Raw genomic sequence first — 15317 nt, forward strand, 5'->3', positions numbered from 1 at the left:
CTCACTCTTATCTAACAAATGCCTAGCACTAATCATTTAAGGTCTGTGATCAATGCAGTGGTAGTTGAAAAAGACCAAACATGAGCATGATTGTTCCTCTTGTGTATGTTGGACCTTGCTTAAACAAATTACTTTTTAATAAATCATAAAAGGTAAACTATTTAATAATTGTAAACTTGACCCAATAATGGTATCTGTTGCAATTGAAGATTGTGAGTTTTATAAACCTCTCAAAAGCTGTGATGTACAAAAGGAAGGCAGGATTTGTAGGTTCAAGCTGCTGGAATTGAAAGAACAGGTAAGGTAAAAGAGACCTCACATTAGCATGGCTTTTTCAATACTGTCTATGATGAATCGCGAGATCTCGTCACTTCTCAGAGGGGAGCCCTTCCTTGTGAGGCTAGGGAGGTGAGTCCGCTACGCGATATTCTCCCTAGGGGTGGCGGTAAGCGGGACTTCACAGGGAGAGTCTCCCTGTTAGTGACAAGGACTCCCGTTCCATCAAGGAACTCCCTAACCTCCTGTCATGAGTCCCTTACACCATCAGGACCTCAGGAAAACCATCTTGAACTAATAACTGTCTGCTTATAACCTCTCTGAGTAAGAGGAAGGCTTTGCTTATAACCTCTCTGAGTAAGAGGAAGGCTTGCCTGACACTAAGACGAGGAGTGCCTTAAGAAACCGTGAAGATAACTTGCCTGACACTGGGATGAGGAAGTTAAAAGGAGTCTTAACGATTGTGAGTCCGACATCAAGATAGGACTACATCTATGTACTGGGGAATCCTCAGAGTAGCGTAAAAAAAAGGAGGAGGAATTGAAGAATCATGGAGCGAGACCCGGGAATGTCAAACCTGGGATGTGATGGACGCAAGCATGAAACCGAAGATCCTCTGTTGGGAGGGTCAGCCTTGGAGAGCGTAGAGATTGTGTCACGCTGGGCAAGCCAAACCCGAGGAGAGCAGCAATAGAAGAGCAGTGGCATGACCTAGGGAAGGTGGACCGTATGACCCGTGAACCGTGCCGAGCCCTATTCCAATAGTGGCAACACAGAGCCACACCACAGAGGAACGAAAGACTGGAAGGAACACAGAAACCCTTCCAAAGTAGATGGATAACCTGGTGCGGAGCAACCAACCAGTGACGCTAGCCCCTACGGAGAAACGTAACTGGAGAGGTAGGAGACCCAGGGAGGAACATAGGGGAACAGGACAGAGACAGCGAACTCGTCCCAGTGAAGCAGTTATTATTCAGCTGTGTGTAAATAAGTGCGGGACAGAAGCTACTCATCCCAGTGAATGGTTACGTCATGACACGGATACCCCTAGAAGAACTGAACTGATTCAAGAAATTGCAAAGAACTATTTAAGAATAGCTTAGAAAGCTTGTTCCGGAGAAGGAAGTCATTCTCCTGGATCTCTGTGTTTTGCTTAGTGGTAGGGTCAGCGTACATTTGCTTTGGTACGGATGACTGACTTTTGCTTTGGACTACACTATTGACGACAAGCACCGTAGTTAGTATTGTGGTAGGTAGGGCAAACCGTTAGAATAGGGACAGGAAGGCCTTTTCTTATTATTTTAAATAAAGCAATACATTTGGGAAATATTACCATTTGGTCCGTCTCCTTCTCTTGACCTACCATGTGTCTTTCATGTGGATGTAATAGTAGGCTGTTCGTACGTGACTAATTGCTAGGCTCGGGAAGATGGACACAGTAGCTGGTACTTAAATTACTTAATGGCTATCTGCATTATACAAAATCCTACTCTTCCTTGGCCAGCGTGTCCTTCGAATGGATTGTGTCCTCCCACGTATTCCGCATCTCTCTCCTGCTCTGGACTGGCTGGCTTTTTTCCCCAGGGGTTTTAGTTCTGCTCAAATTCATTATACATCTGGGATTGTTTGTAAAATGTTGACATATATTCCTTAAAGGATGGCATTTGATAGTTGTGTATAAATCTATTTAGCAACAGGATGCTGGCAGGAGAGGTGCAACCATAGCTCACATCAAAGCACTTATATTGAGCCCTAGATATGGAAATTCCTGCTTCGTGTTCTAGGTGTGTAGTTAGGCCTCCTGTGAGATGGACATATTCCAGAGAGCAAATGCATGTTTCCCAATGATTTCAGTTTTACTGCATTTATGAACTGTAGACATGTTTGTTGAAGTGCTATTCTGTTTCTACTTGTAAATGGTTTGTGTTGTTTTCCCAGGCACCCTTTGGCTACCTTTTTCCATCTGTTTTTCCGAGTGAGCGCCATTGTTACCTACTTGTGCTGTGACTGGTTCAGCAAAAGCTTTGTTGCCTGTTTTGTCACTATTCTTCTTCTTCTGTCTCTTGATTTTTGGTCTGTCAAGGTAAGATATTTTTCTTATCAGTTTTTAAAGGTTGATGTTAGACTGCGTAACTTATGGTTCATTTTTTCATTTTTTTGGGTAATGTGTTTTTTAATGTATTTTGCCAGTGGCCACTGAGGGTTTTTGTAGAAAATATGTTTTAATGAGGTATCTGACTGAAAGTAATGTACAATGGGAACATGTTTTATATTTGGCTGTCTAAGCTGCCTTCACATATTTCAGAAGTTACAGCCTTTTGTTTTTTTGAAGCAATGATGGGGAAATGCTCTTTACTAATAATCGTGCAGTTTAGAGGCATCCCTATAAAGTACATTATCAAATCTGTGCATTTACATGGCAGAGATCAGCAGAAAGTAAATCCTCTGTAAGCTGAAACAATACTTTTCAGCACTGTAAAATTTATTTTTTGTATAAAATCGTTCCTGCAGTGGCGTGACAATGCAGTGTTTGCTTCACTATGCTGTGAACTCATTTCTTGTACATTTCATTCACATCCAAAAATGACAGCTTACATTTATGTTTGTCAACTGTAAATGCAGAGACTCACAATGTGCATTGATAAAACCAATACTGCATATTAATCAAAGTAAACAGGTTTATAATTAATCTGGTCAAAAAGTTGGATTTGAAAGACAAAATGGTGAATAAGAAGAACATGCCTGATTGCCAGCTTCTAAAGGAACATTTCTCCCCTGGAATTTTGTATGCAGCAAATGGTGGATAGCTGAGAAGACCATGCCACACAACTCCCCTTCATCCAGATAATGGCTGCTGGCTTGAAATTAACTTTGTCCTAGTATTCTCTCACATACATAATTGTGAACAGCACATGAAGTCCATGGCCCATGTCATGCATCTCTTGATTGTGAAAACTTATTTATATTTTACTTTTTCTAATGAGAGCTGCCTAAATCATTATAATTTATCCCAAGGCCAAATGACCGGTCACATTTTATGGCAGTGTGGGAAAGCTATCCTTATGGGGTACTATTGATAGGTGGTACTGTCAGAGATACCTAGAATTATATAATGGAGGCTGATTGTGAGCTTCTTAAGGGAGATGACTCCGACAGCAGAAAGGTGACGCTATGCTGGGTGAAGGGGCTACCTGGCTAAGCTGGAGACTGACTTGGCTTGGATATTTGGCTATTTGTAATGAGGACATTTTGAAGGAAATAAGAAATGTGTTTAGTCCACTTATTATTTTTCTTTTAATCTAACTTGTCTGATATTTGCTGCAGATTATTGGCTTCCTAAAGGAGGGATGCATCCTTTCTTTTTATGTCTTTAAACCGTGCCTGCACTCTGCCACGAATTGCAGAAAACATGTTACAGCTATTTACTCCAATGGAGCATGACCAACTTAATGTGCTCTGAACCCCCAAGGTGATGGTTTCCATTTGATGACATTGCTCTGTGTCTGAAGGCTTCATTGCCCTGGTGTCAATACATTATAACATGTTTTCTTTAATTTGTGGTAGGGTGTAGGCACTGTTTAGATGCATATAATGAAGCTTCTTGCAGACAATCATTGTGTAATGTGTGTGTAGCCATTGTGGTACAGTGAAACTTTAAATTATCACCACAGTAGTGCCGTCAGGATTGGTGAGCCCATGGACCGGTGAGGTTATGCATACCAACCCATGTAAAACCCATTCAATGTAAAGGGTTAACAAAAAATCTGTCAAATATCCGTGGCTTCTAAGGGCAGTTACCTAAAATAAATCTACAGCCATGGATAAAAAATATACATAAAGCATTTTAAAATTCCCTGCAACAAATCATCTCTTCTGCTTTTATAGATCCACTTATCCTGGCCAAAGAAATAGGAGTGGCAGCACAGGCTGGTATTAATGTGTTGTGCTAAAACTATGTCCCAATAAACTTTGTCACAAGCACAGTAACAGTTGAAAGGTTATGTGACAAAAAATACATGATGGTGTCTATTAATGGTGTAACCATGGATGATAAATGTATGTTAAAAAAAATGAATGAAAACGACTTAGGTCAACCCCCAAAATATTAAAAGGCATAAAGAATTTGGAAATATTGTCAGTGCTAATATTTGGCCCACAGGCGGGTATGCTCTGTCGTGGATTGAAGTTCAATTAGCTGCTTGATTTAACTTACCCAGGAAACATTGTGAATCAGTTAGGCCTTCCAGCTGTACCGTATCTGGAGTATCGGGAATGGGGCCACCAGCTGTCTCTGTATTCTTCATTGGTCTGTGTGCTTCTGTTCTGTGCAGCTATCGGGCAAATCTGAACACTCCCATTTCCTTGCCAGCCTATCCTAACTTTGTGGATCATTCTGCCTTATTGCAAGCTTATGCTGACTTGTGGGAGTTTTGCTTTAATCTTCAATTTCGACCAGCTGCCCTTAATGGGAGCTTGTATTTCTCATAATAAGCATTTTTGAAACAAATACAAGTTATGTGCTGTGATGAATCTGAAGTAGTCGTCCCTTCTCCTGTTGGGGGGGGGGGGAAACCACCCCTTTTGAACCTAGATAGGTGAGACCATCCCTAGGGGTCTGGGCAAGTGGAACCTCACTGGGAGTCACTTCCTTCCATGGAACAAGGACTCCCATTCCCAAAAGGAACTTTCTTCAATGAAGACAGTGGACCTCATTACAACTGTGCCGGTCCGGATACACATGTTTCCGTGCCTATGCCTATATGGGAATTGAGAAATGCACTATTACCGCTATGTTGCCTATAACAAGCAGTGACATGGTACAATTCCTGTTGACTTTGGACAATGCTGGAGCATATTCTGAATACAAGGAGGAACGAAAAGCCCCTTGCCTGAAACAAAGTAGCTAATGTAAAAGAACGAAGAACCCAGCAAGAGTGAGAATCCAGCGCAGAGGCGAGCCTCTGACAATACAGCAAAGCTGGCAGTAGCACAAGCACAGGGAGCAGTGAACGAAGGATGCAGAGGACCGGCAATACAAGTGATGGACAATCAGCTGCTGAGGTGGAGGCAGAAAAGCCATCTCCACTGGTGGCATCACCACACAGAGGCTGTGGTGGGCTGTGAGCCCGCTAATGTATGCCGACACCAGAATCCTGTCAAGGAACAAAGCCTTGAGTCCTTCCCGAGACACGACTACCGGAGCCAGTAGCAGCAGAGGATCCGTCGGAGCGGTACACAAATGGAGAAGCGAACCAGAAATTAACGGAAGAGTCGTTAGAGTGGACCTTGCAAGAAGAGAGAAGCAGACACAGGAGAGTTGCCCCATGGAGACCCGATGCAGATATGGGTTGCTGGGTTGCTCAGGGGAGGGGGAATAAAAGTGGAACAAAGAGAAGTAAAATATAAGTGTGGTTATGGGTACCCAAGAAACCTGAAGCGAGCAGTATTAGATTTGTGCTGGCCCCCCTCCTATTCTGCCTGTATATCAATGTAATAATAGAGGAATTATTGGTCTCTGGCATTGACCCGCCACCACTCCAAAGCTTGGTAGGGACAAATTCCCAGCACCTTTCTACATGGACGATGCAGTGTTATTATCTACTACCCCTATGGGCTTGAGACATAAATTGAAAATGTATGTTAAGAACTCTCAATGGCGCTTATCTTACACAAAAAAAAAACTCTGGTGATGGTATTTGGTTGAAAACGGTTTAAGAAAATGAAGCTGAGGATCTCAGTCAATGCTTATGTTCTAGAGCTTAGGGATCAGGTATTAAAGAAGACCTCACATGGTCAGCTCATCATACTAAGGCAGTGGCAACTATATAAAAAGTACAGTGGTGGAGTCTGCTGTTTTTACAACAGACATGGTAGGGTTGCCATTTCCTCTGCTTTTAAACTGTATATAGCCCAGTGTTGGGCGGCAACTATGCATGGGGCCGAATTGTTGGGCCATTGCACATCTTCCCAGCTAAATGTAGCCGATAATCATTTTTTGTGGTCTCGACTTATGCAATCAAAGGGTGCGCCAATGGCCTATTTGCGCTGGGAATGTGATCTTAAGCCCATTAGAGAAGTATTTGCAAATAAGCCATTGTTATATTGGGTCAGATTGTGGAGTACACCAGAACTTGCAAATTACAGGGAAGGGATTACCAGCCTTCAGAATATGCCCGGATCGAGCTCCCTCACATGGCTTAAGTTAATTCACAAAGGGATGAGGACTTAAACCTGGTTACCTTTTGCTCTAACCCTGTAGGGTTACCACCCAGCCCCAAGGTGATGGTTAAAACAAAGTGTCACAAGGCTACTATTAGGAATATGAAATGGGTAGGTGTCGTGCGGAGGACAGGTGCCCCATGCATAATGTTAAAGCAGCCAGAGGGCTTTGAGCCCTATTTAGATTGTGTGGCACCTGTGTATGCCCGAGCTTTATTTCTTAAATTGCCAACTAACACTCTCAAAGTGGCTACGACACAGCAAGGTGGTCAAGGGCATCGGACACACAATGTAAAGTCAGTTGCAACCCAGAGGAATCGACAAGACGCTTTCTGTTATTCTGCCTATGGTATTCTGGTCTGAGGAAATATTATTTGTTGCCACTTTTCCGTTTGAGGGAAATCGCCAGACTGAAGCAGCTATGACATTTTGTAAAAGTACCACCGATGTGAACTCAGTCTATTTTATTTCAAAGTTCCTTCATAGAGCTTGGTTACAAAGAGCAAAAAGTGTAATGTAAAAGTGTGTAAAAATATTATGTTTGTGTCAATAGATTTTAATATGTAGTGATGATGATTTTAGATTGTATATTATTTTAGTCTGCTTTTAAGGAATTGTTGGGTGTTGTATGTAACTGCTGACTAGGGAACGCTGGTCTTAATATTTTTTATAATTGCACTGTGATGTAATGATGCGTTTGTTTTTTAAAGCAGAATAAAGTTATGTTTGAACAGGACCCCATTGAAGTAACAAGTGGGAACGCACCAGGAGGGTTCAAATATATGAACGCATATATACAGAGAACCGTACAATTGGACATAATAGGGAGATGAGAAGAACTTTTAAGTTTTTATACCATTATCAAGAATTGAAACAGCTCAGGAGGAGTGGGAAGGGGTGAATTATTGAACTTTGTTGTGAGATAACAGATGAAGACATTTTCGCCTGCAACTGATAAAGGAACTTTTGTGATATTTTTCTAATGAACACCGTGAGGGGTCAGAAATGCGAGACAAATACAAAGGTGTATTTTACTCAGCGTTTGCCATTTATTAAATAAAAAGCGATTAGATAAACGCCCATCTTTCCCTATCCTAACAAGGATGGCCCTGCTTAGCGAACTAAAACTCAAGAAAAATGTCCTAATGTCCAAAAGGTCTCTGACCCTACACTAATACACACCACAAAATAATGCAAGGAATATTTGCCCGTCTTTGGTTCCACAAAAAAATATAACAGTTCGAACTTGGAAGGTGCTCCTTGTGACCAGGGTTGGACACCCTTCCCCTGGATCAATTCAGGATTACTCTTGTTAAAGTCCTGATTCAATAAAGTTCTGTTCAGTAAAAGTCTTTTCTTTCAACTGCGTCTTTCCACTTGACAAAGTAAAAGCCTCTTTCTCAAACACTTGTTCGAAAATCAAAACATGTGGTGTTTCCCACAATACCCTTCTGGGTAAAGAAAATGTCTCTTCTTCCCAAAACACCTTGGTAAAACAAATGTCTCTTCCTCTCAAAACACATAAGGCAATGGTTCTTCTCAGAATTCAAAGCAACTGTTAGCATGTCACACTTGTTCTTCAAATTATATATGACCCGCACATGCGTTATGGGTAGAGCGCCAGACGAAACTATGATGAAAAATGACAATCAACAGAAATCGGCTGCCTTTCGGGAGAATGACGGCACAAGGCACGGGAACAACATAAGCGCCCAACAGCTACGAGAACGCCTTGTGATCGACCTGGAATGAGGCCATGTAGTCTGTTGCGACGAAGGTGCTACACAAGAAAGAGAGCCCAGTACAACTAACACACCTCCAGAGAAGATCTCTGAGCCCGCCCCACCTGATCTGGAAACTTCAGGTGGGGCTAAACCCTTATTCCAAACGCCGAAGGAGACAGAGCCTCTGCTAGACCCCCGAGAACCAGGGGTCAATCCAACTTGCAACCCGGGCTTAGCGCGAGACACCAACAGCACCACGGGAAAAAGAAGGGAGTTCGTAGAGAAATCAGGCACTCCTGAACAGAACAACATGTGCGAACTTGCCGTCCTGGATAAAGAAGCCAGCAAAACCATGAGATGACACACCACCTTCAAACCTCTCTCTTGTTAAATGCCACCACGCCACCCTCTCGTTATCACGAGAACGAGAGGCATGTCTTGACAAATGCAAGCCTGTCCATCCGAACAAAGGAGGAACCTCAGAGCCCATTGGGTAAAGAGAGTGGAACCCCCAACCACAGAAAGCCCACAGTCCAGAGGAGCCCATGGTACAGTGCCAGTTGCGTGATGGGAAAGAATTGAGTTAGACACTGTCCATAAACAAAATCTAAGGATCTCTACAGAAATACATCCAGTCGTAGCAAGAGCAAACCTACCTAGCCCCTCTAATGCACTAAACGCCTCCGATGGTCTGACCAGTGAGGAAGAGCACTCATACTCCACGCCCGAAGAACCAGAGAGCCTGAGATTACCGGCCGATCACCCACTGGTTATGGAACAGCGACCCTACGTGTCTAGCATGCCAACACAGGCCGTAAGGACTACCTCATTAACACCGCTAACAAAAAAAAGAAGTTTAGTTTTACATCGCAGCACCAGTGGTGCAACTATAAGAAGAAAGAAAAGTGGGCCATCTAACTCTCAGAAATGGAAACATAAGTTGGATTGGCTTGGACCATCGGCCACAAGACATAACAAAACTCAGAGACCCTCGCTATATAATAGACAGTTTCCATCGAAGGGGGAGGGCAAACTGACTAACACGACTGCCGGAGGCCATTCCACACCGGGCCCACTAGACAACTTCTTCAAACGCGTCAAGGCACCGGTACCATGCTCCAATGAACTGTCTGACACAGAGATGTTAGAAGATGTGGACGAACCGGTTGAGAGTAATCCCGTTAAGTGGGAAGCAGCCCACCATGGCCAAATTCCAAGTGAAAGTGCACCTACCACTAACAAACATCAGCTAGCTGCCTTAAAAAGATGGCACTTTCGCAAGGCACCAACAAACTCAACACCTACAAATGATAAGAATTTAAGTAAAGGGCGAATCGAGACTGACACGCCAAACACAACGCAGTTGAAAATGCAGAAAGAAAAAATCATTACGGAAACTTCAGAGGTCCGCCCGATAAAGAAGCCAGGAAAACCAATGCAGCCCCAAACCCCCCGAAAAGATCTGCGGATGACCCGGCATCGCCAAACAAACAAAGACCTCAGCTAGCTAAGACATCCAGCACAACACCACTAGGTTGCTCACCTAATAAAAATATTGCCTACGAACCAAGCAGCTCACCTTCCAAGATCCATTAAAGACACCACCAAGAAAAAAGAGTGATATCCACAACATGGCTGGGGAGAAACCCTTAACAAGAAACCAGCTCTGTTCGCATTGATGTCGGCAATGACCATAGCGTTGGCGCCGTTCACCAAACTTTACAAATCTCTCAACGACACTCTGAAGGACCACTCGACGATGCTGGCCTTAACACATATGAAACTTACATACCTGGAAGGCTACATCATGTCATTGGAAGCCTGGAAAAATAACACGAGAGACCAAGAAACCCAAACAGTAGGCATGAAAAGAATAACACGAGAGAGCTCAGGCTCCCAAACAGAAACCAACAAAGAGGATCCTGAGTGCCCGATTGTCGTAAACAGTAACAAGTCACCCTCTCTAACTCCACAAAAAAAGCCCAAGGCTCCATCACGAATCTCAGAGGTCCAATCAACGACAATTCGGACAAAGAACAAACCTAAGCCTGAGATTCAAAACAAGGCCCACCCTAATCCAACAAAGGAATTATTTATTTTCTCTTCATCAGCACAGGCCACATCAGCAAAGACCCTACTAAAGACACAATCTTCTGTGGGCAAAATAAAAAGTGAAAAGTGATCTGACATCTGTAACACAAGACAATTCAAAAACCACAAGAAAGGACTGTACTCCACGCAGCCCTCTTCCGCTTCGATAGCAAAACAAGACTCACTTGGGCAAGAACCTCGTGAGTTAGGATCCTCCACCAATCAGGATAAGATGAAACCAATAGCCCCTCTATTTGGTAGGAGAAAAGTTCTAAAAGGAATTCGGAGGTTCCTCCTCTCAGTCTTTGGCAAAGCAGACCAAGACAAACTGAAAGGGCCTACACGGGAGATGTCCATGATTGGAAACAACTCAGTGAAGGACCCAATAGACAGCAGTGAACACTCGACTGAAGAAGCCGAAAGCGATCAAGACGAGAAACCAGAAGGAAAAAGGAAAACACAATTGCCTATCTTACATTCTCCAGTCGGAGAACCAGAAAACAAAAGAAAGATATGGGACGAAGCCTCCCCAACTTTCCTAAATCTGGACGCAAAATGATCAAGGATACTGAGAAAAGTTATAAATAAACCTTATTCGCCAATAAATAAATGTGCAGGAAATAAAACTGTAAGTTGGGCCAAGAAGGAAAACAAGAGGCCGACGTTTACTAATCACACAAACCGAGCTAGCTACGAGAATTGAAAAACATTCCCCAGGTCTAGCTCCAGCTTGTTCAAATCAGAGAAAATAATTCAGACACCAAAACGGCCATCTCAAGATGTCCAAGTCAGCCTAATCCATGAGAAACCAAGAACTGGTGCTGACAAACAAGCGAAAAGAGATTTCATGTCGAGAAACGGAAGATCTACCCAGACCAGATCTTTCAAATTGGAAAGACTACTGGAAGAAGATGGACATATTATCTTAAACAGGAAAACCATAATGTCATTGTTTCAAAGCATCTCCAATCTACATACAATTAATTCGGATGACATTGATATCATTGAATTTGCACGCACAAACTCTAGTGACAGTGTGTACCTACACATCTCCTCACCAGCAGTTAAAAAAACGCTGAAGGGGGCAACGGAGAAGTTGAAAATCTTAGGCTATGATTTAAGATCAATCAGCAGCTCGATCGAAAAAGAGGAGAGAGGTATAGCAAGACAAAGTCCCTTAAGACCCTCTCGACACACAATCACCAAATCTCTATATAAGAGACCGTTGGAGCAGGAAAGAGAGAGAGACCTAGAGCCAGGAATAAACGTGACCCGATCGACTACCACAGAAGCTTTAACTGGAGAAGCGCAAACAAAAACCATCATATACACCTGCCCGACCTGGCGCAAAGAGGGAGGGGCGAGAAAGTCTCCAGACGTACAAAATCTTGAAGACCAGCACATGAGAGAAGAGAAAACAGAATGAACGAGAGCAACTCCTGAAATGTCTGTCCGCATACACGCGTTGAACGCAAAATGATTGCAGCCGACTCGGCATTCACTGACTTTGATTCTTCATTCGGCCTAGATCGTGTACCTCACTGCCCCTTAACAAATCGAAATATTACCATCGACCTGGACCAAACGAGAAAGCGAAGTCTAGGAACAAGAGATGAACTCTTGCAGAAGGGAAAAGAAGCAGACCTAGCGAAGTGGCCCTGGCTACCGACAGCACTGGCGGATCATAGAAGATCCTAGCCATTAAAATCACCCATTGCCCCGACAGCCAACAAACAATAAGGCAATAGGGCAAATCACAAAGAAAACCTAATAAAGATGGGTTCATGGAACACTCAGGGTTTCAATCATCTAACCTTGCCCAGTGACGTAAACATAGGATCATTTGACCTTATATGTTTACAAGAAAGATGGCTTCTAAAACAACCGATCATAGACGGTTTCCAAATTGCCTTTTCTGCAGCAACGAAAGAGGCGACCGTCCTCGGGATTACTCTCAGCATTCCGCGCAGGAAGTGGGTTACACCTGGAAAGGGTCCTATGGGCTGACCTGTCTGACCTAACAACTTTGGTATCGTGGACACCCAGCCCAACAGCAAGGACGCTAGTAACTCGGAGATCTTTCTTATAATCCACATATATTGGAACCCTTAGGTGATAGCAGAGAGATCTTTGATGCAAAAGATCGATTCAATAATCGACGACTCTCTGGGCCCCACGACAATTGACCATATAATGATGTGGTGACCTCAACATCACCTGTTCCAACCCGGGGACGGAAGGTAGTTTGATCAACGCCCTAACACTAAATGAAGGTCCAAATGGAGACCGCAACCCTCCAAGCCTAGTGCGCAGAGGAGAAGCGTGGTTGTCTTTCATGGACTCGAGAGACTTGCACAACCTTCACTTTCGAAGGGATTGTGTCCTCCGACGTATTCCTCATCTTAGATATCTCCTTCCAGCTCTGCTGGCCTCGGAAAATGTTTTTTCTAGAGGGCGCTGCGCGTCGATGTCCCTCGACAGCCGCCGTATCGACGTAGACGTCATCCTGCCTATAAAGGCCGCGCGCAGCGTCCTTTGTTCAGTTCCGTTTTTCCGCGCTTACTCAGTGCCTCAGAATACCGTTGCTCAGTTTTGTCAGGTTAAACCTATTTACCTCGAGTTATTCGATCCGTACTCGATGGCTTCTTCGTCGGAATCGACAACTCCTCGATCCGGCTTCAAAAAGTGCCGAGATTGTGGGAAAAAGATGTCGCTGACTGACCCTCACAGAGTTTGTCTGTGGTGTTTGGGAGCTGAACACCATTGTTCGGAGTGCGAGGACTGTATGTCCATGACAGCTAAGGCCCTGAAGGAGCGTAGGGGGAAGCTGGAGAAAGGTAAGACTTTTAAAGCTTCTTCTTCGTCGACGAAGTCGAGACATTCGTCTCCTCGTCACCATTCGCGCTCCAGGTCTCGGAGTGGGTCCCATCACTCCTCGAGATCGAAGCACTCGAAGAGGAGAAGTCGAAGATCCCCTTCTCCGTATTCCTCTTCCTCTGTTTCGCCAAAAAGAATCCCTTGCCCCACGAAACATAGTTCCCGGGCTGAATGGGAGGAATTCCGCAAAAATATGATGAGCGTCTTCGAGAAAGCGGCCTCGACCCCCTCGAAGACTGCCGAGAGCAATGCTCTGGTCGAAAGACCCCAAGGTCAAAAACGCCGCGAGTCGCAGTACCCGGCGAAGGAAACCTCTCGAGCGCGTCTCGAACCCTCGAGTAGGACTATGACCTCCAAGCTTTCCTCGAAGGTTCCGTCGACGCCGAGGTCGGTGTCTTCGACGCCGTTGTCGAAGGGACATTCGACACACGGGTCTGTCGACTCGACGGCAGCCTCGACACCGGCGTCGACGCCAAGAAAAGTCACGGTCACGACACGCCCAGTGACTATCCCCAGGTCCTCGATGACGATGGCTTCGAGATTGTCGAGTAGAATCCCAATTCTGTCAAGGTCATCGAGGCCTCCGCCTTTGTTTTCGACACCACGCTCGAAGCCTTCGTCGACGACATCGACGTTTTCGAGGCCGATTATGACAAGTTCGGCACCCTCTGCCTTGGAAATGGGATTTACACCCTTTATGAGTTCAGAACAATTGAGAACTATGTCCTCAATTTTGAAAGAGGGTGAATTGTCTGAACAGGAAGACACATTTGAGTTGCAGGGACCTGTAACCCCAATTAGAGAGGAATTTTCCTCTGAAGAACGCAGGTTAAAGGATCTTCATGATTCCTTACATGAGGCAAGTGGGTTAGACACTTCCCCTGAGGTGGAGTTTGCTAGGCCAGACCCGGGGGAGCATGCTGAAACCCCCTGTAGAGCCTTAATGGCCAGGATCACAGAGTTTATGGGGTGGTCTGCACCTTCACAATCTTTCCAACAAGATGACCTCACGGATATTCTTGACAAAGGCCCACAGGAGGATCCTGTGGTGCCTTTTCATAAAGCTCTTCAGAGGAAGATTATGACGAACTGGGAAACCCCAGATGTCGTCCTGGCAGTAAATAAAAAACTGTCTACAAAATACAGGGTATCTTCTACAGACCCGGAGTTTTTGTCAAAACACCCATCCCCAGAAAGTCTGGTGGTACAGGCAGCATCTTCTACCGATGTCAAGACGGCTTATCCTACCGTCCCACAGGACAGGGACGATTAAAAAAATATGATGCTATGGCAAAGAAAGTTTTTTTCGGCATGTAGCATGGCGTTAAAATCTGTGAATGCTACTTGCACCCTTGCTAGATTCAGCCATACACTTTGGGAGTGTGCTTCTACAGCGGCTGACTGCATCCCGGAGGGAGAAGAAAGGGAGGCGTTCCTGAATATCATACAGGACGGTAAAGACGCTATGTGCGAATCCCTCCAGACGGGCATTGATTCGGCTGACAGTATCAGCAGAGCAATGGCGGCAAGTACAACAACCAGGAGATTTGCTTGGTTGAGAAAGTCTGGTTTTGCCCCTGATGTGCAAACCAGGCTCTTGAACATGCCATTCGATGGCTCTTCTTTGTTCGGGAAAAAGGCGGATGACAGTTTAGAGAAACTGCAATCTTCAAAAGCAGCAGCAAAATCCCTAGGCGCTGCAATCCGTCAGACACCTTTTCGTCCCACAGGAACCTCTGCGAGGGGCAAGTCCTTTCGCTTCTACTCCGCATTCGGAAGAGGTAGAGGACGACCGGCTCAAAGGGGACAAAGAAGAACTACCCGAGGTGGACGGGGTAGATATTCAAAAGCCGCAGCAACAGCAGGTGCCTCTTTACCATCGGCATCTGCATCAGCCGCCCCAAAACCACTCTGAGGACTTCCCTGACAGGACACCTGTAGGAGGCAGGTTGACTCAACATCTGGCGGAATGGCAGGCTATCACGTCAGATGCTTGGGCATTGGAAACAGTTGCCCAAGGTTACTGCCTGCCTCTCCTACGCATACCTCAGAGTCATCCACCGGGGATCAGCTCCCAGAAAGCTCCAGATCCGCTCCTCTTGCAGGAAATTTTGGACCTGCTAGAGAAAG

At 44.8% G+C, this 15317-nt stretch overlaps 1 protein-coding gene across 2 annotated transcripts in view; it reads left to right on the forward strand.

The window, feature by feature from the left end:
• TVP23A (trans-golgi network vesicle protein 23 homolog A) overlaps positions 1–15317 on the forward strand; it is a 512460-nt gene that overhangs the window by 65057 nt on the left and 432086 nt on the right. For both annotated transcript variants that reach the window (XM_069647835.1, XM_069647834.1), the window contains exon 3: positions 2215–2359. In XM_069647835.1, coding sequence (XP_069503936.1) covers positions 2215–2359 — 145 coding nt within the window. The remainder of the gene's footprint in view (positions 1–2214; positions 2360–15317) is intronic.

This window comes from Ambystoma mexicanum, chromosome 2q (assembly GCF_040938575.1).
Source record: "Ambystoma mexicanum isolate Mex_15411 chromosome 2q, UKY_AmexF1_1, whole genome shotgun sequence".
NCBI lineage: Eukaryota > Metazoa > Chordata > Amphibia > Caudata > Ambystomatidae > Ambystoma > Ambystoma mexicanum.